General features: G+C 39.0%; 1 protein-coding gene across 2 annotated transcripts in view; it reads right to left on the bottom strand.

The window, feature by feature from the left end:
* Positions 1-11,161: 11,161 nt before the first annotated feature.
* LOC115220506 (sine oculis-binding protein homolog A-like) overlaps positions 11,162-23,243 on the bottom strand; it is a 151,079-nt gene continuing 138,997 nt past the window's right edge. For both annotated transcript variants that reach the window (XM_029790642.2, XM_029790643.2), the window contains one exon: positions 11,162-14,564. In XM_029790642.2, the coding sequence (XP_029646502.2) occupies positions 12,379-14,564 (2,186 nt within the window). In that variant the 3' untranslated portion in view covers positions 11,162-12,378. The remainder of the gene's footprint in view (positions 14,565-23,243) is intronic.

The raw sequence follows: 23,243 nt of genomic DNA, 5'->3' as shown, positions 1-23,243 counted from the left end.
ATATTGAGGATTATATTCAAATGTAGCTATATTCCACATCTAAATATAAGTCCATAACCGTTTGCTTGTCATTTCTAGCAACCATCCTTATTTCCAAAACACAAACACCCGACCCACAACTCGTCTGCTTGGTTTTGGTCCCTTCTATCATGTAATTTGTGGTTTTTCTTTTATCATCTGGTAATGTTCGCCCTGGAAATATCAATGGCGGAATAAAATTGGTAGTGATAAATCCTGTGAAGGCCCTTTTTAAGGACCTCTCATGATTTTTATGCTAGACTTAATCTATTGCCTGCTTTAATATGCCAGTTATCACTCAACATCCTTCATCAGGGTCCACAGCAAGCATTCTGGACATGTCTCTAATTTCCTTCTTTTAGTCTCAGATGTCACGGGAAAGCACGATGGTAACTATTTGCCTCCTAGTGACTTCCTGCCAGACACAAAGATGAAGATCAAGACTGTAGAGCGAGTATCTCAGAGAGCCTGGACCAATTAGATCTACATTGTCCTATTGACATTGGAGCCTTTCTGGGTCTCCTTCCAGCTGCAAGGGACATGCTCCCAGCACCAATAAATCTGCACCACGAGGTGAATGAGGGGCATATTGGCTTTGTGGGGAGAAAGGGATTCATGGTGCCAATTCTGTCGAGTTGTCTAACTTAAGGGAGGCACTGATGGTGCTGATGTCACTCAACAACCTTCTTGGGACAGAAGAAAGGCAAGCGACACCAACCAAAAGTTAACTAATGCCATCAGTCGGGGAGGGGAAAAGAAACCTTCGATTGTGGCTGGAATTTACTACAGAGGAGCCGAATCTGCTGGACGAGATTCTGTCATGTGAAAACGCAAAGGTAATCTTGATGCCAGAGTCTCTTGGAAAGAAGAATGCTGTCAGTTCTTTATAGAGAAGAGTGCCAACTAAGAGAACCATTTGCCAATCTATAAGGGGAAAAGGTAATGATGGCTGATACGGTTATTGCCTAGAATGGCAAAAAGAGAGAGAAAGACAGTCATTGACGAGATGAAAGAGAGAGAGTGGAAAAAGAAAGGTCAATTTGTTAATGGAGACGGGGAAAACAATCTAAGCTGGAAACCAGGATGGGAAGGTGATGGGCAGAGATTTGGCCAGCACTGGCGACCTGCCATAGGTAAGGTGTTAACGTTCCGGCTCATAAAATCCTTTAAACGTTGGATTCTGACATCAACTCCTCTTGTTGGTCAAGTTGGGTGAAGCAAAATGAATATTACAATGTAAGTATTCTACGTTTGAAGCATAACAAAAACACAAAAAACAAAGCTTAACATTTCAAATGAATTATCTCCCTTTAAATAATTGCGGAGTAATCTCCCTTGTGTACTACCACCGTCTATCACTTCCACTGCAGAACCAATCACTATCTCGCTATATTATTCCTTTATTGTGGAGGCGCAATGGCCCAGTGGTTAGGGCAGCGGACTCGCAGTTTCGATTTCCTAGACCGGGCGTTGTGAGTGTTTATTGAGCGAAAACACCTGAGGCTCCGGCAGGGGGTGGTGGCGAACCCTGCTGTACTATTTCACCTGTTTCTGTTGTACCTATATTTCAAAGGGCCTGCCTAGCCATGCTGAATCTCCCTGAGAACTATGTTAAGGGCACACGTGTCTGTGGAGTGCTCAGCCACTTGCACGTTAATTTCACGAGCAGGCTGATCAGATCAACTGGGACCCTTGTCATTGTAACCGACGGAGTGTTGTGATCCTTTTATTACATGAAATAATTAATATACAATTATTCTATCCCAATTGAGAATCATCACTGATTCATTCAGTGCTTCAGAAATCGAAGATCAACATTGGCCTGATCAATTGTTGACTTGAAAAAATGTTTTCCTTTGGGGCGGAGGGATATCAATGTGATGGTCATGCATTCCCTGTCGACCCAATAAACGATTATTATTCTCTCGTTAATAATTCAGGAATAGAAGAGTTCCAGAAATTCTTTACATTTACGGCGATTATAATATCTTGCCATTATGTTTTCCAATGGCACGAAAAATGCACCCAGTGCACTCTGTAAAGTGGTTGGTAAGAGCATCCAGCCACGGAAATGATACTAGACTGGGGATTGGCATTGGCCTGCGGCCCGCTGATTCCTGTCCAATTGTTCAGTCATATCAACATAGGGAATGAATGTTAAATGATGATGGCAATAATCATGGCTTAGTGGTTTGGGTCTTTGACACAAGATTGTAAGGTTGTGAGTTTGATATCCAACGGTGTGTTGTGTCTTTGAGCAAGACACTTTACTCCACATTTCTCCAGTCTACTCAGCTGGTAAAAATGAGTTATACCTGTAATTCATGTTCAAAATTCAATTCTGTGTCATGTTCAAAAATCCCCGAGAACTACGTAAAGGGTACACGTGTGTGTCTGTGGAGTACTCAGCCACTTGCACATTAGATCAACTGGAACGCTTGTAATCGTGTTCCAGTCTTATATATAAAGAAATAAGTCCTGGGGTAGATTTGTTCGACTGAAACCATCAAGGTGGTACTCTAGCATAAGAAAATAGGCACAGGCATGACTGGTGGGTAAGAAGCTTACTTCCCAACCACATAGTTCTGGGTTCAGTTCTCCGGCGTGGCACATTAGGCAAGTGTCTTCTACTATAGCCTCGAGCCGACCAAAGCCTTGCGAGTGGATCTGGTAGATGGAAACTGAAAGAAGCCTGGATATATATGTGTATGTGTGGGTGTCTTTGTGTTTGTCCCCCGCCATCACTTGACAACCAATGTTACTGTATTTATGTCCCCGTAACTTAGCGGATCAGCAAAAGAGGCTGCGATTGATTTCTTTGGCTAAAAGAACCCTTTAAGGTGGTGCTCCAGCATGGCCGCAGTCAAATGACTGAAACAAGTAAAAGAACATCTTTCATTGAGCCTAGAATTTGAACATCCCTTTGCATTCTCGTCAACTGGTTGGTGTACAGGCATGAAAAGGGATCTGCTAGAGTATTCGGCCCCCTAGAGAATTCTCAAATCTACTTCCATTTTCTGTCAGGCTTTGAAGAAATCTTTTTTTTTTCCCCATGTGGCAGGTATGATTTGAACTCAGAACATACAGTCAAAACAGATGCTGCAGGGCATCTTGTGCAATGCTCTAAAGTTCTGCCAAACCACTGTCTTGAACTTCTGTACTTTATTTATCAATCTTGAAAGGCCAAAAGAGCAAGTTGACCAACATGGAGTTTGAACTGAAAATACTGGAACAGATACTGTTATTTCAACACTCAAACGGCCAGTCAAAGGTAATACCATTATCATCGTTTTAACATCTACTTTTTCATGCCTGCATGGGTCAGATGGAATTCATTGAGGCAAATATTTCTGCAGCTGAGGGTCCTTCTTGTGTTCCCTCACCTGTTTCCAAGCAAGGTATATTTTCGTCATTGTTGGACTTGTTTATATGGTAGATTAGAAATGAATAACATTGCTTGTATGGTGGTGACACTCGTTTACATTTATTCCACTATATCCATACAAAAAACATATAAATGGAGTCATTAACACATTTTAATACATCGTTTACGATTGTTTCGTCATTATTCTATGCAACCAATCTTGCATAATGTCATAGGGATGTTGGCAAGTATTGATTAATTTCCAAAAGTTGTGCAAGATATCTTTTGTAGCATATGTAGGAAACAATTTCTCAGAACCTAATAAAAAGTGTTGTGCATATTATTTTGTTCTGAGGAGTCATTTCCTACATGCGCTATAAAAGAAATCCCACATAGCACATGGGAATTAATAAATACTTGCCAACATGCTTACATTACACAAAATTGGTTACATTGAATAATGATGAAACAATTGTAAACGATGTATTAGAAGGAGTTGCTGACTTCATTCTATGATATTTGTCATTTCACATAATCTATAGATTATATATAATCCATAGAGCCAGACTTTTATTTATCTGTTTTTAACTGCATATCTGTTCTGATCCATCAGACATCTATGATGAAGAGTATTTCAGCTTTGAACATTCTCATATTTTATTTAGGCATATGTAGGAATTTATCATCAAATAAGGTTTGAAGGAAAATTGGCTGCTGTTTCTAGCATGTTAGCTCACCACATAGTGGCTTATTGGTTAATGTTAAGTTGAACATTCAGAGATGAGGTAGAAAATATTTGAAATGAAAGAAAAAAATTAAAAATAAACGAAAATCACAAAATGTAATTTAAATATAAGATTTGTGAATCAGCTTTATTGTAAATAATTTTAACGAATAATTAAAAGGCAAAAAATAAAGGAAAAAAATGTAAATATATATATATAATATAAAATAATAATGATAATGTATTCAAAGCTATGAAATGTATTTTCATGCCTGTATTACATTAGATTGACATTAAACAGATATAATAATAATAATAATAATAATAATTGATCAACAATTGTTGACAAAATATTAAAGTAGAAAGTTTGATACAATATTTTTAACCTGTTTTTTAAATGCTTTTCCAATTTTTTGCTTGTTTTCTTTATCGATTTTTATCTTTTTAACATGGAAATATAGGAAGTGTGTATATTATATATATATTTGTGTGTGTTGGGTGTATAATTTCTACGTATTTACAAGTATTTATAGACTCGTGTGAACCAGCTGAAAAAATAGCGGTGAGAACATAAGCAACTAATGATTATAATGAGGGTAACAAAAGAACATTAATGATAATAATAAAATTAATAATAATGATTTTTTTTTGTATGTTGGCTTGTAGCATCATACTTAGAGTAGAGAGGGATATTGGTTGTTGTGATGGCTGTCATGCCTTTACCAAAGGCAAATGGCGATGTCATATGAGAACCATTCTTAATAGAATTGAAAACAGTATATCACCGTCATTGCAATTAATAATAATAATAATATTGGTTTCAAATTTTGGCACAAGGCCAGCAATTTTAGGGGTAGATTACAATGACCCCAAAAAAATGAAAGGCAAAGTTGACCTCAGTGGCATTTGAACACAGTGTAAACATGGGTGAAATGCCACTAAGAATTTTTTGCCCACCGTGCTAACGATTCTGCCAGTTGCTATCTTATTGTAATTAATAATAATAATAATAATATTTCTAAAGTAGGCAGAAAGCTTGAAATTTGGAAGAAAACAGGTTGATCACATCAGTCCCAATGCTCAACTGGTACTTAATCGGTCCCAAAAGTATAAAAGGCAAAGTTTACCTTGGTGGCATTTAAACTTAGAATGTATTGAGAGAGAAAAAAAATCTGCTGTCCAGTGCAGCAGAAATGATTCCATCAGCTCACCATCTTTATTCTAATAAGAGTTTTTAACCTAAGTATGAATGTTTACAGGTTAAGTGGAGAAGTCAGTTGAACTGAGAGAAGTACCTGTCTTTTATCGACCCTGGGAGGCTGGGAAGTAAAACTGACTTCAGTGCGATTTGAACTGAGAATCTAAAAGGAGGTCACTAAATATAACACAAAGCAATTTGTGTGTTACTCTACTGACTCTGCAATTCACCCCTATAACAACGATAATGGTTTCTGATTCAGGCATAAAACCAGCAAATTGAAGGCAAGTGTGTGTGTGTGGTTAGCCTGTTATAAAGTACTGTTTTTCATACATTGGTACTTTATTGATCTCAGAGGGTTGATTGGTATTTATTTCATTGATTATCCCCTCCCCCAACCCCTCGAGAATAAATAAAAGTTGATTTGAGAGAGTAGAAGGCAGGAATTCTATAAAAGCGTTCAATCTGCCATTTTGATAATAATAATTTTTTCTACTAATATAGGCACAAAGCCTAAAATTTTGGGTAGTTGATTACATTGATCCCAGTGTGTGACTGGTACTTATTTTATCGACCCTATGGGAATGAAAGGCAAAGGTGACGCTGGCGGAATTTGAACTCTGAATGGGAAAAAACAGAACTATGTCAAAACAATTGTTTCAGTAGCTTTGCCAATCCACTGCCTTTCAATAATAATAATAATTCTTTCTACTGGAAGCACAAGGTCTCAAATTTGGTGGAAGAAATTAAGTTGATTACATCAACTCCAGTGCATAACTGGTACTTTTTTAATTGACCTCAAAAAGATGAAAGGTAAAGTTGACCTCAGCGGAATTTGAACTTGGAACGCATTTTGTCTGGTGTGCTAACAATTCTGCCAGCTCACCACCTTGAATAATAATAATAATTTCAAATTTTGGCCCAAGGCTAGCAGTTCTGAGGGGACGGGATAAATTGACAGCATGAGATCCAGTTCTTGACAATCATTTCATTTTAAGGAACCCGAAAGGACAAAAGCCAAAGAAAGATTTGAACTCAGAATGTAAAGATCTGGAATAAACACTGCAAAGCATTTTGCCTGGTATGCTAATGATTCTGTCACTTCACTGCCTTAATAATATAATGATAATAATAATAATAATAATAATAATGATGATGATGATGATTCTTTTGACTATTATAGGCACATGGCCTGAAATTTTGATGGTTGGGGGCTGGTCAATTACACTGACCCCACTTCCTTGGACTCAGAACATAGGGGGCAAATTGCTTAGTATTTTTTTTTCTGGCACAGTAATGATTCTGCTTTCATAATAATAATGCTTCCAGTTTAGGCATGAGGTTAGCAGTTTTAGTCAATACCATTGACTCCAGCACTTGGGAGCTCCCTTATTTCATTGACTCTTCCCATCCATGAGATGGTAGGCAAAGTTGACACCGGTGAGATATCAACCTGGAAGACACAGCACAACGTGTTTTGCTAATGGTTCTGCCAGGCTGCCACTTTTTAATAAAACTAAACTAGATTGCTCCCCCCCCCCCATACACAGCCCTTGGTAGAGACATACTTAGACTTAGGTCTATCGAGAGGTTCAGGAATCATAAGACTGCAGCTGAACTTGAGACTATGGTTTTTAAGTGACTGAGGTGACAACACTTCCCCAACCCCTGGATGGGATGCTAGTCTCTCACATGGTTAATTTCCCAGCCATTGCTGTAACTCATTTTACAACAGAATGAACTGGAACAATATGAAATGCTTTGCTGAATGTCCCAATGCACCACCTAGTCAAGGAATTGAAACCACAATCTCACAATCTTGAGTACAATGCCCTAGCCATGCTCTTTCATTAGGTGAAGAGAAAATTTTCTTCAATGATAATTCAAAAACAACTGAAATATCAACTCCATGCTGATACGAGTTGATGACAAAAGGAATTTTCTATGGAAACGGTAATTTCTGTGTTTAATCCTGTCTTGTGAAGAATACGGTTAGCAATTGTGTGTGAAGAAGTATTGGTGACAGGATCAAATCCAGCCGTGACATGAAAAAAGAAAACTCTCCTTTATCACCCCCCCCCCCACATCATCATCATCATCATTTAAGTAGAGAATTAGCAGAGTCATAAGACTGTCCTGTGATATGGCACTGAGTTCAAATCCTGCAAACGTCAACTTTGCTTTTCATCATTTCTGGGGTCAATATGATAAAGTACCAGTGAAGTACTAGGGAGAGGGTGGGAGGACAAAGCTATCAACTAAATGTCAAAATTACAGGCTTTGAGTATAAATCTGAAACCATTAATTATTTTTATTATTAAGGGGGTGATTTTGCTGAGTTGAGAGAGAGATGGAAAGTGTTTTGTGATATTTGCACTGGTTCAAATCCTGCCAAAGTCACTTTTGCCTTTTATTCTTCCAAGGATAATAAAGTACCAGTCATGTAATGGAGTCCATATAATTCACTGTCTCCCTCCCCTAATTTCTGGTTTTGCACCTATATTAGAAATTATTATGACTTAACAACTGGCACAAGACCCCCCCACACCACCACCAGCCAAATGTCAGGCGGAGAAGGAGAAGGAGTAGGGGTGCAGTTGATTATATTGGTCCCTAGTATTTCACTGCTATTTTTTTTTAAATCAGAAAGTACTTAAAACAGTTGCCCTGGGTAAAATTGGAACTCTGAATGTTCAGCTCTTAAGCACCCATGTGTTCAGCTGTACAGTTGCTGTTATTTGTGATGCATACATCAAAATATTCCTGCTGCTTCTAATTTACCAACATATATGCTTCATAAAATGCATTTAAACTTGGAATGACAAGTTCTAGCTTTCAGTTAAAACCATTTTTGCTCAAAGCACCCAGGGTTCCTCACAGTGGTTGGGCATGGCCTCCCCCACTCTGGATTGGACCTGCCCAGTCTAGTTATATTGGTGCAAGTTTATTGACAGAAGTTGTCATAGCAACCCATTTATGTGTTCACTTCTTAGCACATGTTTTGTGCTGCATGCTGTGTTAAAAAACTGAGGTAAGGATCTGCTGGTGTCTCTAGGAGTAAAAGCTAAAAGAAAAAGGGGGAGGGTTTTATGTTTTATATCACAGAGAATCAAATTGTGAGGAAACTGTGACAACGGTATGAAGAAGAATGGTAAGAGCTTGGCTGCGGAAATTTTGTGGAACAATCAGGAGACGAGACCTTAGGAACAGAAATGCATACTGTCATCCTCATCATTATCGTTTTAACATCCACTTTTCCATGCTTGCATGGAGTTTAATGGGGAAGATTTTCTACGGCTGGATGCCCTTCCTGTCATCAACCCTCACCTGTTTCCATGCATCATAATATTTCCTCATGACCAGACATACTTTCATGGCAAATTGGAGATGAATGACACTGCCTCATGACACTTATTTACAATTATCAAGAGAACGAAACACACACACACACACACACACACACACAAAAAAAAAACCCCAAAAAACAACTTTCAGCTTCCGACTTTCAAATCCATTCACAAGGATTTTGTCAGTCTGGAAGTATAGAGAAGACGCTTGCCTAAGGTACCGAGCAGTGGGACTGAACCTGACACCATGTGGTTGGGAAACAAACTTCTTCACCACCCAGCCACATCTGTTAGAGTTCTATAGAGAAAGGAATGAAGAGAAGTTAAGGGGTTCCACTCTTAAACTGTCCCATCCCAAGAATTACATAGAAAGGATTAATTCAGACAATTAGAATACAGTGAGCTCATTAGTCTGAGTTGCTCCACCGATTCTGCTGATCCATCAGGTGATTAGTGTTTTTAGGGTCACTTTTGTGCTGCCTTTTTCTTGTGGCAGCCATTTTGGAGTTTTAAAACTAAATTACCGAAACGACCAAAATAGAACAAATGAATTAAAGTAAAAATAAAAAACAAAACAAAAGTGTATGTTTGTATACGTGTGTGTGTGTGTGTATATATTTGTGCGTGATTATATATACATATAAAAAAGTAAATAAATATAATGTGGGAAATGTGTATACTACAAGTGCAATTTTACAAGTGTGAATATTGATGGTTGACCAGAAGGGTCGAAATTCAATTAGCTGAACACCAACATATGACTGGTACTTGTTATTTTCACCATTCCACTCCAATAGAATAAAAGGTAACTTCAGCTGGATTTGAACTCAAAGCCTAGACAGGAACCTAACAAAAAAATACTGACATTCCTTTTTGGTATTCCAATTTTTGTTTTCATAATCATAAAGCTTTCAAATTCTTGCACAAGGCCATCAATTTGAAGGTGGGGGATTAAGTTCACGACATCGACCCAGGGCTCAGCTGGCCTTTATTTCCTCAACCATGAAAGGATTAAACTCAAAATATAAATGTCAGAATAAATGCTGTTAAGTGTTTATTTTAACTTGCAATTAACTGAACCAGTTCACTGCTTTTTAATAATAATAATTTTCTGATTTAAGTACAGCACCTAGAATTTTGAAGTGAGGGGACCAGTAGATAAAAATCATCCCCCAGGACTTTATTTCATTGAATCCCTGAAATGAATATTTTTCTAATGATAATAATGGTGATGGTAATGATAGTGTAGAGGCAGGAGAGAAGTGAAGCAGTGAAGTTCATGCCTTTAGATCTTTAGCAACGTAAACAAACGTGAAAGATAAGTTAGAACTGCAACTGGGGAAACGGAATTGGTTTGTCCAGATCTGACAGAAATCCAGTGAAGTTTTGCGTAATAATAATAATGGCAATAATAGAGTCGATGATGAGGGGGAAATAAGTTGTGATGTTCATGGCTTTCCCAATAGCATCATTATATAACAACTAAAGTGAAGCCGCAAAACTAAGGAATTAAATGATCTTAAATTGACAACAATAATTATAATTATTCAAATTTTAATACAAGGCCAGCAGTTTTTCTTTGAAGGGAAGTGAAATTGATGTAATCAATTTTAGTATTTGATTTGTACTTATTGATCCTGAGAGGACAAAAGGCAAATTTGACCTTGGCAGAATTTGAACTCAAAATGCTAAGTCAGACAAAAAGCATGCTAACAATTCTGCTAGTTTGCTCTGTTCAACAAAAACGCAATTTCTAAACTGGGTGCACAATTCCTTAGTCAGTGTTTAGTGTCTATGGGAGGGGTGGTGTGGTACAGTTGCCTGATGCTCTAAGGCAGCGTTTCTCAACCGGGGTTCCCTGGAACCCTAGGGTTCCACGAGTAAGAGTGAGATAAGCTAATGCTGACTTCATGATTGTAATAATACTATACATGCACAGTATATCATTGGTTATTGTAATATAGACACCATCCTATCTAACCTATTATAAACTACCATTGGGGATATATTTAGTGATGTCCAACCCATGCTAGCATGGAAAACGGACGCTAAACGACGATGATGATGATGATGATGTCTGTAATTTATGGACACCCTATATCCCTATATATATATATATATATATATATATATATATATATATATATATATATGGTATGATATTTACCATGTGAACAACGATGAAAAAATATAAGATAAGATATATAATTTTTTTGAGCAGGGTTTCCTTGAGACATGTAATTTATTTTAAGGGTTACACAAGGGTAAAAAGGTTGAGAAACACTGCTCTAAGGCAATAATAATCCTTTCTACTATTGGTGGGAGGCATCTGAAATTTTAGGGGAGGGAGCTGGCTGATTACACTGACCCCAGTACTCAACTGGTATTTATTTAATCGACTCTGAAAAGATGACAGGCAAAGTTTAACCTCGGTGAAATTTGAACTCAGAATGTAAAGCTAGAAGAAACGCCACTCTGCATTTTGTCTGACATGTTAACGATTCTGCCAGTTCACTGCCTTAACAATAAAAAAAAAAAACAAAAAAAAATAAGGCAATATTTGATATATTAAATATACATTAGCCATGTTTCTGAAATTAAAGAGAAAATAAAGGCTATAAAAAAGAAAACCCAATATGTCATAAACTGTGTTTGAAGTGGAGGTGGGAGGAAGGAGTGGTTAGCTGAGTTGGGGTGTGGTGAATGGCTGGTGAGGTTGTTCCCTCCCACAGACACGCCCACTATGACACACCCACTATAACAACCAAAAAATCCCTCTTCTGACTTGACTTCTTTTTTTTTTTAAATATACAAAAAAAAAAGAAAGAAAAACAAAAATACTCAACAAGATTTAAAACAACAAAAATAAATTTGGTATTTCCCCAAATTAATATATAACTGTTTTTCCACAGTAGAAATTTTATGTTTAAGTTCTGTGAGATGGAATAGGTATTGTGGTTGCTGAAGATTTTGTCTGCAAAATTTGATGAAATTTTCCTCTGGAAGAACCAACCAGTTTCCACAGCTTAAAAATAACTAAGAACTTAATTTCTTTGTTCAATGTACTGTAGTGGTAGTTGTTGTTGTTGCTTTTGCTGTGTATTCATATAAATTGTGTACGTGGAGTGAAAGACCTTAGTCTTTGGTGACATGATAATAATAATAATAATGATAGTAATAACAATAATGATTTATTAGTGAGGCATGAGGCCAATTGTTTGAGGCAAGTGGTGGGGTGGAAGGAGGTATAATTGATTGAAAGAACTCCAGTACATAACTGGTATTTTAGTTTATTGACCATCCCTCACCCTTCCGCCACCTGGAGTGATAAAAGGCAAAGTCGACCTCAATGAGATCTGATATCAGAATGTAGATGGAGGGATAAAAAATAATCTAAATACCATGAAGCATTTAGTCTGGTGCCTTACCGTTTCTGCAAACTCACTGTCTTAGTGCTAATAATAATAATAATAATACTGATTATTTCTAATGTAGGCCCAAGGCTAGATTTTGAAGGTTGGCGTGGGTGATTGAATTTTCATCTCAGTATTTAACTGGTAATTGATTGTATCGACCTTGGAAAAAAGTTGACAGTGGTGTGTGGTTTGATCTCAGAATGTTAAGGGACATCGCTATAGATTCTGGCACCCAGCATCCTTGTGATAAGAACTGTATTATATAATTGTTTGTTCAGTCTGTTTTGATCATGGGTGAGTTGCATTATGGTTCATTTGGTTTTAATTCTTGTTCGCAGACACCGACGTGCTTCCATGATATCACGTGGCATACTGCGGATGTAGTTCCTTCTTTCTGGGGAAGGGCTCTTTGGTCGCTTTGGCACACTGGGAGCGTCCAGTATCAGACCACGCCGCAGCGAATAGGCATGATCAGTGGGCGGTAAGGGCAGCTGTTGGGACAGAGGCGGGTCTTTGGGTGTGGAAACAATGTGGATTTTTGGGACATGTAAAGCTAAGTGTGAATCTGAAGTCTCTGAGACAGATAAAGGAGGAACTGAGAGGGAACGGACAGAGCTGGAAGTTGCTTTCTGTTTTTTTAATGTTTGTATATGAGGTGAGTGAATATCTCTGGAAATGCTCTCTCGACCGCTGTCCTTGGACAAATCTATCACTTCATCATTTATAGAATAGTCAGAATTAGTCATCAACTCGTGACGTACTTTCTTTGGAGAGTCAAGAGAACCAACACTGGCCGGAGTTGGTGGACGTTTTACATTGATCATCTCTGACTGTAACAAGTGCGAGTCACTCTTGATGGATAACACAGAGCTTGGCCGTGGCAACAAGTTGCTTTTGCTTGGCGTCTGGAACGATGCGCATGTGACACACTCTTTTGGAACATTTTTACCAACTGTCGTTGCCATGCGGTTGCGCATCTGCACCGTCATCTCCATACTGTTGCTGCTGCTGATACTGCTGCTGCTACTTCTGTTGCCGTTCATATTGTAGTTCTGGTTCAGACTGAGATGTTCTGTTAGATTCCGAGGTTTGACATCTTCACATTCCGAAGATGTTTCCTCTTCCTTCTGGCTGCTGCTGCTGCTGTTGTTGTTGTTGTTGTTGGTCGTCGTCGTCGTCGAGGTGCTGGACGTCTGCTTCAATAACTTCTCAATCTGTTCTGCTTTCATTGGTACAGGAATAGGGATTGGTACCGGAAACGGTAGAGGGATGAGGAAAGGAAAAGGGATAATAACTGTCTGAGGAGGGATACCTAAGGATGTCCAGTTAGGGGCCGGCATTGGGAAAGTAGGCATAGTGGGGTTTGGGCCAGGGGCAGTGCTAGTGTCACCTGACTGGGTCATCTGGGGTGGAGGAAAGGGCATCATGGGGTATCCAGGTGGCCACATTGGGGGTAGGAAGTGGTGAGTTCTAGGAATTGTTGAAGCTTTGTTTGATGTGTTAGGGACCACATTAGGGCTCTGAGAGTGTGTCTGAGAGATATCAGGGGAAGCAGAGGCATTTGGTGTGATAGACGGACCAGGTGTTGAAGAGGCATTACTGACGTGGCGACTGTGGGGTCGAGAGGTTTCAGGTATGGGTGGAGCAGCAGTACCTGGCATGATGGGAGTATATGGAGGATTAAAGACCCCTGGGTAAACCATTGGAGGAAATCCACCAAAAGCTGGATAACTCGGTCCAAGGGAGGCCATCATCTGTGCTTGGTGCCACCAGTTATTCATGGCTGCAGGGGTGGGAAACATGGGTGGGATTAGTTGTGCTGGTGGCTGAGGTGGACGCTTTGGTAAAGGGGTCACTGCTGGACTCGTTGTGTGGCTAGGAGGGTCTTTGTGAATCCGTTTAACTAATCTTTCTTTAAGGGACTTATCTACATTGAACTTATCAGCATGTTTATCATGTGAATTGGATGAAGCTGAACTTTCTGGATTGTCGATATGACTGGACAGGTTTTTATGCTTCTCAGTAGAGTCTTTCGCTTTATTAATGTTCCTAGCTTCATCAGAAACTCTCAGCTTTTTACTGCGCCGTGCAATATCTTCTTGTAACCAGAGGTCTGGAGTAATGAGAATCTGTTTGTCATCAGGAACACCATTAGAAGAGGAATTGGTGTCCAAAGACGACTGGATCTGTTGCAAATGTTCCTGGGTTTCCTGACAGAAAATGTTCATCTTGTATTGATTGAGACATTTCTCACTACAGAACTGCAATTGCTGCTCCCCGTCCTGGAAGTCAACGTAGTTCACTGTATGACGGACATGCTTGCACCAGTCACAAATTTTGTTTTTCTTGAATGATGCACGGCGGCACTGAGTGAAACAGACCTCGCTACAAAAGACTTTCGAACCATTCAATGTCTTTAGAGTGAACAACTTGAGACCGGGCTTCTGGCACCAGGCACAGATAATGTAACCAGACGGCAAATTCTCTTTGTTGTAGGCTGAAAGAAAGAAAAATTAAACATATTAGAAGAGTCAATGGAGTTTTGTTAAAATAAAAACAATGTAATGTGGTTAACAAACACAGATAAACAAAAAGAAGAGCAAAATCTCCCACTTCAAATTGCTCTGGCTTTGATTGGAAAGTGCCACTCCAAAAGTGCTTTTTGTGGTGTGGTGGCCTGTGTATATCAATGACCCTAAGAACTGTATCAGAGGAGGAGCACAAACTCCTTGCAGGACCATTCAGGTTGGACAGGTCAACAGGTTGGTGCCAGACTGGTAAATGAACACTGAAATAAATTGGGGTTAACAAAAGCAAAATTCAAGAAGCATCGATGATGATGGACAAGCAACAAGAAGCAAGGAGAAGCGAACTAGAAAAGACAGCCCAGAGACAAGAACAAGTTATTGAGGATGTACGCTCCATGGAAAGTGAAGGGCTTGAGTAAGCAAACAAACAGGATGGTGGTGTGCTTATAACATGTATCAGCAATGACATTGGAATTTGGTAAAACAAAAAAAATCTCTCCCTGCAATATTAATATTATAAAAAAGAATGCCTGAGAGTAAAATTGAAAGAGATGTGTCTACATGGAAGTATCACAATAATAATAAGATTATTAAAGAAATTAAAGTGTGGACATGGCTTAAAATGGTTCTTCTTTTTCATCCCCCCTCCACCACTGTCTGACAGTCTTAACACATGATCAACATCTGGACAATGTACTCTAAGGTACATTATGATTGAAATAAAACTGGGGAACAAAATGGTTACAGTTGGAATATCTTTGATCACAGATTGGTTGGAACTAATATAGGTTTAAACAAAGTGAATACTTTAGATAATGTAGTTCTAAATAAACTAAGCTTAAAACACACACAGGAGAGTCATGGGTGGAAGGCCTTCAGTTATGTTTGCTGGATCAGGAATGAATGAATCCATAATTTTATGTCCCTGGCCTGGGCCTCTGGGCTAAGCAATACACTCTGCCATGACCACCACCACAAACACACTGCCAATATTTTCCAATAGAAAATGGATTGTTTATCATTTAAACGGATTCAGTTTCAGATCAATAATGAGGATAATGATATTACGTGTTCAATGATGACAACAGCAGTTGCTTCTGTAGTGACTGTCTAATCCCCATGACTTACCAGGCACAGTGTGACGCAGGGGCAGCACACACTGAGACTCACTGTTTCAATTTGTAATTAGTTTATAATCTGAAAGAAACTTGTTGTGTGTGTGTGTGTATACTCTTGTCTTGACATCTTGTTATGGTTGTAAACAAGCATCATTGAGACATAAGCAAAGCTGTTTGTATCCAGAGCATCTCTGGCCCCAGGGAAATGTTGTTTGGAAACAGGTGAGGCTAGGTGACAGGAAGGGCATCCAGCTGTATGAAATCTGACTCGATGAATTCTGCCTGACCCATGCAAATATGGTAAAGTGGACGTGATAACGACAAAGGTGATATCACAAAGCAGTTAGAGAGGAAGGGAAACAGGATGCTGTGGCGTTCATTAAAGACTGCTGATAGAAGCATGGTGTCACATTTTCTGAGAGAAGGTGTGGTGTAGGGGTGTTAATGCCTTTCCAAACAGTAACTGAGTGGGAACAGAAGGAGAGAAAGAGGTTGTTATTTACACAGCATTAGTATAATACCCACCCACCTCATACGCGCGCGCATATACTAGTTGAGATTTTCATAGCAATATTTGCTGCAAGAGTTACGTCCCTTGGTTGAAAGTCAGTTGCTCAAGCGACACAGTGGGTGTCTGTGTATAGTTTAATGGTTCGGGGTATTCGGCTCAAGGTTGTAAAGTCGTAAGTTCGATTCCCGATGGTGCATTATGTCCTTGGGTAAGGCACCTTATTTCACGTTGTTTCAATCTACTCAGCTGGTAAAAACGAATTGCACCCTTAATTCAAAGGGCCAGCCTCGTCCCGTTCTGTGTCATGCTCAATTTCCCAGGGAACTACATTAAGAGTGGTGTGTCTGTGGAGTGCTCTTCCACTTGCAGTCTGTTCTGTTGACCGGATCAACTCGAACCCTTGTCGTCGTGCATGCCAGGCATGGAGACATTTTTTTACGGTCGTAATCAGCGTATGCAGAAAATTGGCTTTTTAAATATGAATAGTGATGCATCATGGGTAGCGTGGCATGACTGAAGTTCATCATCATCATCATCATCATCATTATCAAGGCAAATAGCTGGCAGAACGTTAAGAGACATCTTTACGTTTTGAGTTCAAACTCCGCTGAGGTTGGCTTTACTGTTCATCTTTTTGGGGTCAATAAAATAAGTACCAGTTGAATACTGGGGGTTGATGCAATCGATTAACCCCCTTCCCCACAATTTCCAACCTTGTGCCCAAATAGAAAGGATTGTTATTATTATTATTATTATTAAGGAAGCAGGCTGATAGAATCTGTCAGCACACTCGGTATTTTGTTCATCTTTACGTTTTGAGTTCAAATTCTGCTGAGGTTGACTTTACCTTTCATCCTTTTAGGAGGGGGGGTGTCAATAAAATAAATATAAGTTGCGTACTGGGGTCAATATAATCAACTGGACCCTCACCCCAAAATTTCAGGCTTTGTACCTGTAGTAGAAAGGATTTTTATTATTATTGAGAGATCTGTGGCTTAGTTGGCCCAGCTAGAGCAAATCTATGACCAGAGGTATTCCAACCAAGACCATCTTGTCTACTGTTCAGTGGCCTTTGTCTTTTAAAGCAGTATTGGTGTTTTGGAATGGAGGGGAGGGGCAGACTTTCACTGAGACTGTCCTTATGGGGTTTGGGTGGTGGGGTGAGCGGTATGTCAACAGGTGGTGCCACCATTTTCGATTGTGAAGGCTTTCTACTGGAGATATTTTCAAATCAGGACAACTTTCTACAACAGACAATAACCACATTGTAGAAGTGGGTGCTGTCATCATCATCATCACCATCATCATGGTACATTTACTGTGCATGTTGACATGGGTTGGTCTGCCTCACTTAGCAAATAGATCAGAAGGGCCCCAACCTGCATTTCCTTTTGGCTTGGTCTCTATGGCTCAATGTCCTTATTTTCCCCATGTTCCTTAAGAAGTTGGACGGAATTTGTTGAGGTGGATTTCCTATGGCTGGGATGCTCTTCCTGTCACCAACATTCACCACTTTCCAAGGCGATACAATATCTCCCAATGACCAGACACATCTCCAAAGATTGGAAATGAAGGACACTCACAACTATCAAGCTGTGTCAAGGCAACGAGACAGTGACACACACAAATATGTGTTTATGTGTCTCTATATTCTTTTATTTGTTTCAGTCATTTGACTGTGGCCATGCTGGAGCATCACCTTCAGTCAAACAAATCGACCTGAGGACTTATTCTTTGTAAGCCTAATACTTTTTCTATCGGTCTTTTGCTGAACCACCAAGTTACGGGGACATAAACACACTGACATTGGTTGTCAAGCGATGGTGGTGGGGACACACACACATATACATATATATGTGTGTGTGTGTTTGCCCCCACCACCATCGCTTGACAACCAATGTCCCCCGTAACTTGGTGGTTCGGCAAGTATATGTATATATATATATATATACACATACATATACGAAGGGCTTCTTTTCAGTTTCTGTCTACTATATCCACTCACAAAGCTTTGGTCAGCCTGAGGCTAAAGTAGAAGACACTTGCCCAAAGTGCCACGCAGTGAGACTGAACCTGGAACCTTTTGATTGGTAAGCAAGCTACTTACCACACATCCACGCCTGCACCTATGATGGGCTTCTTTCAGTTTCTGACTCTCAAATCCACTCACAAGGCTTTGGCCAACCTTAAACTATAGAAGACACTTGCTTCAAGATGCCATGCAGTGGGATTGAACCCGGAACCATGTGGTTGGGAAGCAAACTTCTTACCACACAGCCTCACAGTTTGCATCTATGAAATTCATTCACAAGACATTAGTTGGCCCGTGGATATAGTAGAAGTGAGTTGCTCAAGGTGCCATGCAATGGGATAGAACTTCAAACCACAAATATATATATATGTATATAGATGATGATGATGATAGGAAAATGGGTTACAAAATGATAGGATTAAAAAAATTAATTTCTGATATCTTGTGTCTCCATGAGTTTTCGAGAGACACAAACTCTGGGTCTGAGTTGAAATTGGACACCGAGTGTGTGTGCGGTGCGGTTGGTGGGGGTGGTGGGTAAAGCCTGCATGGAGACCTATCTCTGCAATCCAACACATTGAATCTATTTGTTTGGAGCCTAGTCTCAGATATCAAAGACCAGGATATGTGACAGGAGGATAAAATGGATCAGGTTTCTCTGAGATTCTGTTCACAGGTCTGCAAATTACAGGAAGACTACGCAGTAGAATCGGTAAGTCGGTCGGTGAGGTTGCTGTTATGGTGGTGGTGGTGGTGGCGCTAGTGTCAGTTCTCTATTACTATCACATTCGCTATACACTTACATGGAATCAAGAGCATATCTCTACTAAGCACAAATGTGTTTGTGTGTGTACATATATACATACACATACATCCAATATATATATATATACATACACACCTAATACTAACATATATATATGATAGATATAAACATATACTCACACATGTGATATGATATATAATGCAAATTTATAATGTAATTTAAAAATTATATATATATATAAATACATACACACACACACAGAATAAGTATATGCATATAAAGCTATATTTTAAATGTGTTTCTGGTCATGAGTGTGTATTTATGAAGAAGCAACAAGTGTTAAAATGTGTGTGTGTGTGTGTGTATATATATGCATACATTTATAATTACACACACATACGTTCCTGTGTGTGTGCGCGCGCGCATTTGAAGCTGTGTATGTATATATATTTTTAATTGTGCGTGTTAATGTGTGTGTGTGTATTTATTTACATATCTTCACTTGATACTGTTGCATTAACCCCACCCCCCAGTCTCCATTAATCCAGTGACCCTTCACCGGTGAAGGTCACATCCTTCATCCCCCACCCCGCTATCAATGAGGGCGTCAGCAATACACTTGAGTTGATTTCTTCTCAGTTGCAAAGAAGCATTTCAAGGGTTAATACTTACCCCAACCCCCCCTCCTCTCTCAAATAGTTTTTGGCAATTTTATATACACATTTATACACAAACACACACTTGTATACATATACACATATACACACACATTACATACATGCATGCATAACACTCACATGAGCTACAGTTACATAATTTGGTGACTTGGTAGAATTGTTAGAGAGCTGGACAAAATACCTGGTGGTATTTGTTCCAGCTGTCCGCACTCTAAGTTCAATTCCCACCAGTGTCAACTTTTGGTGTTGGTAAAAAAAAAAACAAGCAAAAAACCCAAAAGATCCCAAGCCCTGGGCTGTGGATTGTCAGAACTATAAGGATAGGGATCTGATACCTTGTGTTGTTTGTTCCACATCTTTGATCCCACCAATTACTACTTGGGTGATGGAGGATTTAATCCATTGCCTGCTTTAACAGTGCCACCTGGTGGTGCCTTGGGTGCCACTAAGTGGAATCCCCTATGTTCTAAATATTAAGGCAGTGTCACAAATTTGAAGAATGTCTTCTTCCTTCCCTTGGGTTTTGATTAAGGAAGCCTTGTACAGGTTCACGAGTCCTGCCCTCCCTCTTCATTAAAAGAGTAAAAAAAAAAAAAGAAAATATGGTGTATTAATGGTAAGCTTAATGTTTTTCATCTTTTGCCAAAACAGTGAGACTTTGGATGTAAACGATTGCCTGTTGATATCGCTTCTTCCATGGGTAGGAAAAAACCCCAAAAACCCCCAAAAAACAGGTGGATTGGCTGAACCAGAGAGAGAGAGAGAGAGAGAGACATTAACCCTTTCGTTACTGTATTTCTGTTGAGATGCTCTGTGATTCTTTCAATTACTTTAAATATAATCTATTAAAATAACTTTGTTATCATTAAGCTAGTGTTAGGAACATAAATTGTGATAAAGGTTTGGTGGAAGATTTTAATTCGGAACCTATGAAAACAAGACATTTGTATTGCAGAGCCAGAAGTGGTTAATGATGCTGATTATGATGATGGTGCTTGTGTTGTTTATTAGCCCAAGGCCAGGTTATAATTGAACAGTTCAGCTGTGGCTATCCTATTTTTTTTTTATCCAGGCACAGTCTATCTTGGACCCCATTACCAAGTCTGTCCCTCCACTTTTAAGAGAATGAGATTTCGATTTGAGGGAAATTTGGCTGCTATTGCATAGAAGGTCATGATGGTGGTGGTTACCTCAGCCAAAGACACATCTGGTTTGACAAATACAGACCCCCTCCTCTACCTTCCTAAGATGTCTTACACATGGTAAAGAAACTGGTGGAATGGTGCAGAATGAGGTGGGGGGGGGGTTGATGGAATCACTGGCTGCCTTTGTTGTTTGAAATGAAAATATGGAGTAAATTTAGATAAGTGAAATATGAGACCCATCGACACCACCACCACCACCAATACAATGCTTGTGTGTGTATGTATACATATATGTGTGTGTATATTATACCTCTATGTGTATATATGTGTGTGTGTGTGTCTGTCTGTGTATTACTTTTATCTGTATATATGTATTTGTGAGATGCTGAACTTAGGAAAATTTAATATTTATTTCAAATTAATTTAATTTCCATTTCAAATTTTTTGCCAAACCCATGTCCAGTTTGAGTGGACGACAATCAGCCCACTAGAGGGTCACTTGAGGTCCAAATGGCTTCAGCCCTGTTCGATGATAAAAATCAAAATATCGAAAAGGATTTTCTCATTTCAACAAATGGTCCAATTCCAATGTATTGTCATTTGTTTCCAAATAAAGACTGGAGCTGCAGTCATATTTTGTCCACCTAGTCTTATGCCTGTAGGATGTTGTGTATATGATATACTGTATAAATCTGTTAAAATGTGAAATTTTATATGTATTATTTTCACAGAATTAATATGTTTTTCCATCAAATTTGATAAATTATTCAGAGCAAAAACTTAAATCTACCCCAAAAGTAAACATTTGCATCTGGTTGTCTAGACAACGTGGCTGATGGAGGATTTTCTTTTCTTTTGTTTTTCATGCTGCTGTGGCCCAAGAAAAAGCTGTCTGTGTGTCTTTTTCTTTTTTTGCTGAAAAGAAAACAATGTAAAACTTGTCTGTCCACTTGGCAATTTGGTTGGTGTTGAGAAGAAGCAAGGAAATTCTATAAGCAGTTCTAAGAACAACATCAATGCTGAGGTAGTTTCTTTATCAGGAAATAATTCTATGTGGGAAAAAAAATGAAATGAAATGAAATTGTGCATCCTGACACCAAATGTGGAATTCTCTTTACAAAGAATCAACACCTGATGGAGTGAAAAAACCCAAAAAACAAACAAAACATTAACAAAGGCTGTCTTGAAGAAAAACAATACGAAAATGGTCCAGCACCGATTCTAAATGAGATTGAGTGTATTTTGTAGAAGAGTAACCAGGGGAAATTCAGACCTACAATGACAAAAGCAAACTACATGAAGAGACAATCCCATTGTGGCACACCTTACTGAATGAAATCTGGTCAAAACTGGATTCAATCGCCAACATGAGGAACTGACCCAAAGCAAGGACAGCAAGTATTGATACTGAAGCAATCATCATTCAATGTCCACTTTTTTTAATGCTTGCATGGGTCAGGCAGAATTTCCATGGGGCAATGCCCTCCCTATTACCAATCCTCACCTGTTTGCCAAAGAAGATATTTTCCCATGACCAGAAATGTTTTCACAGGAGACTGGAAATCAACAACCTCACTTGTATGACAGTGGTACTCGTTTACAACTATCACATGATATCAACACGACACAAATAGACTCTCATTCACATTGGGGGACATCCACAGACATACGATGGCCTTCTTTCAGTTTCTCTCTATCAAATCCATCAAAACACAAAACACTGCATGTTTCTCTAAAATGGCTTTTTAAAAAAATGTCAGTTCTGTGGTTCTATTAATACTATCAATAATCACATTGTGCTAATTAAAATATTTGTGTTTAGAGAGCAAAAAAAAAACAAAAAAAAAACTATTTTTATTCATATATAACTGTTTCAATAAAAATAGAATTAATCAAATAAGAAATAATTAGCTTCATCATCAGTGTAACACACACACACGCACACACACAGTTTTATTGAACTCTATTGCTAATTGCTTGGCACAAAAGAAATATTTTCATTGTAACAACCTGGCAGCCTAATCCCATAAAATACACACACACACATGCATGCATATATAAATGCACACACATACACATACACACACACACACACACACACACTCAATGTATGTGTGAAGTGTTAGTCTCAGTATCCCTCCTCCTCCTCCCCCACATGAAAAGTTTGGTTGAGAAACAAGAGAGGGGAAGCGGGGGGGGGGCAGTAAGTAAGAAGAGACACACTGGCGTTCACTCTTTCTCTCTCTCTCTATCTCTTTCCTGTACCACATAGAAAGCAAGGGAGGGAAAAGGAGGAGGAAAAGAGCAAGAGTTGAGTTGGTAGGGAGGACACACTGGTCTTTATCTTCCTCCTCCTCCCACCCCTCACCAATTTGTCTGAGTCAGGAAGACTTTTTGTT

The sequence above is a fragment of the Octopus sinensis genome, linkage group LG16, assembly GCF_006345805.1.
Source record: "Octopus sinensis linkage group LG16, ASM634580v1, whole genome shotgun sequence".
Classification (NCBI taxonomy): Eukaryota; Metazoa; Mollusca; class Cephalopoda; order Octopoda; family Octopodidae; genus Octopus; species Octopus sinensis.
Note: the sequence above shows the minus strand (reverse complement) of the source record. Positions and strands in the feature narration are given on the sequence as shown.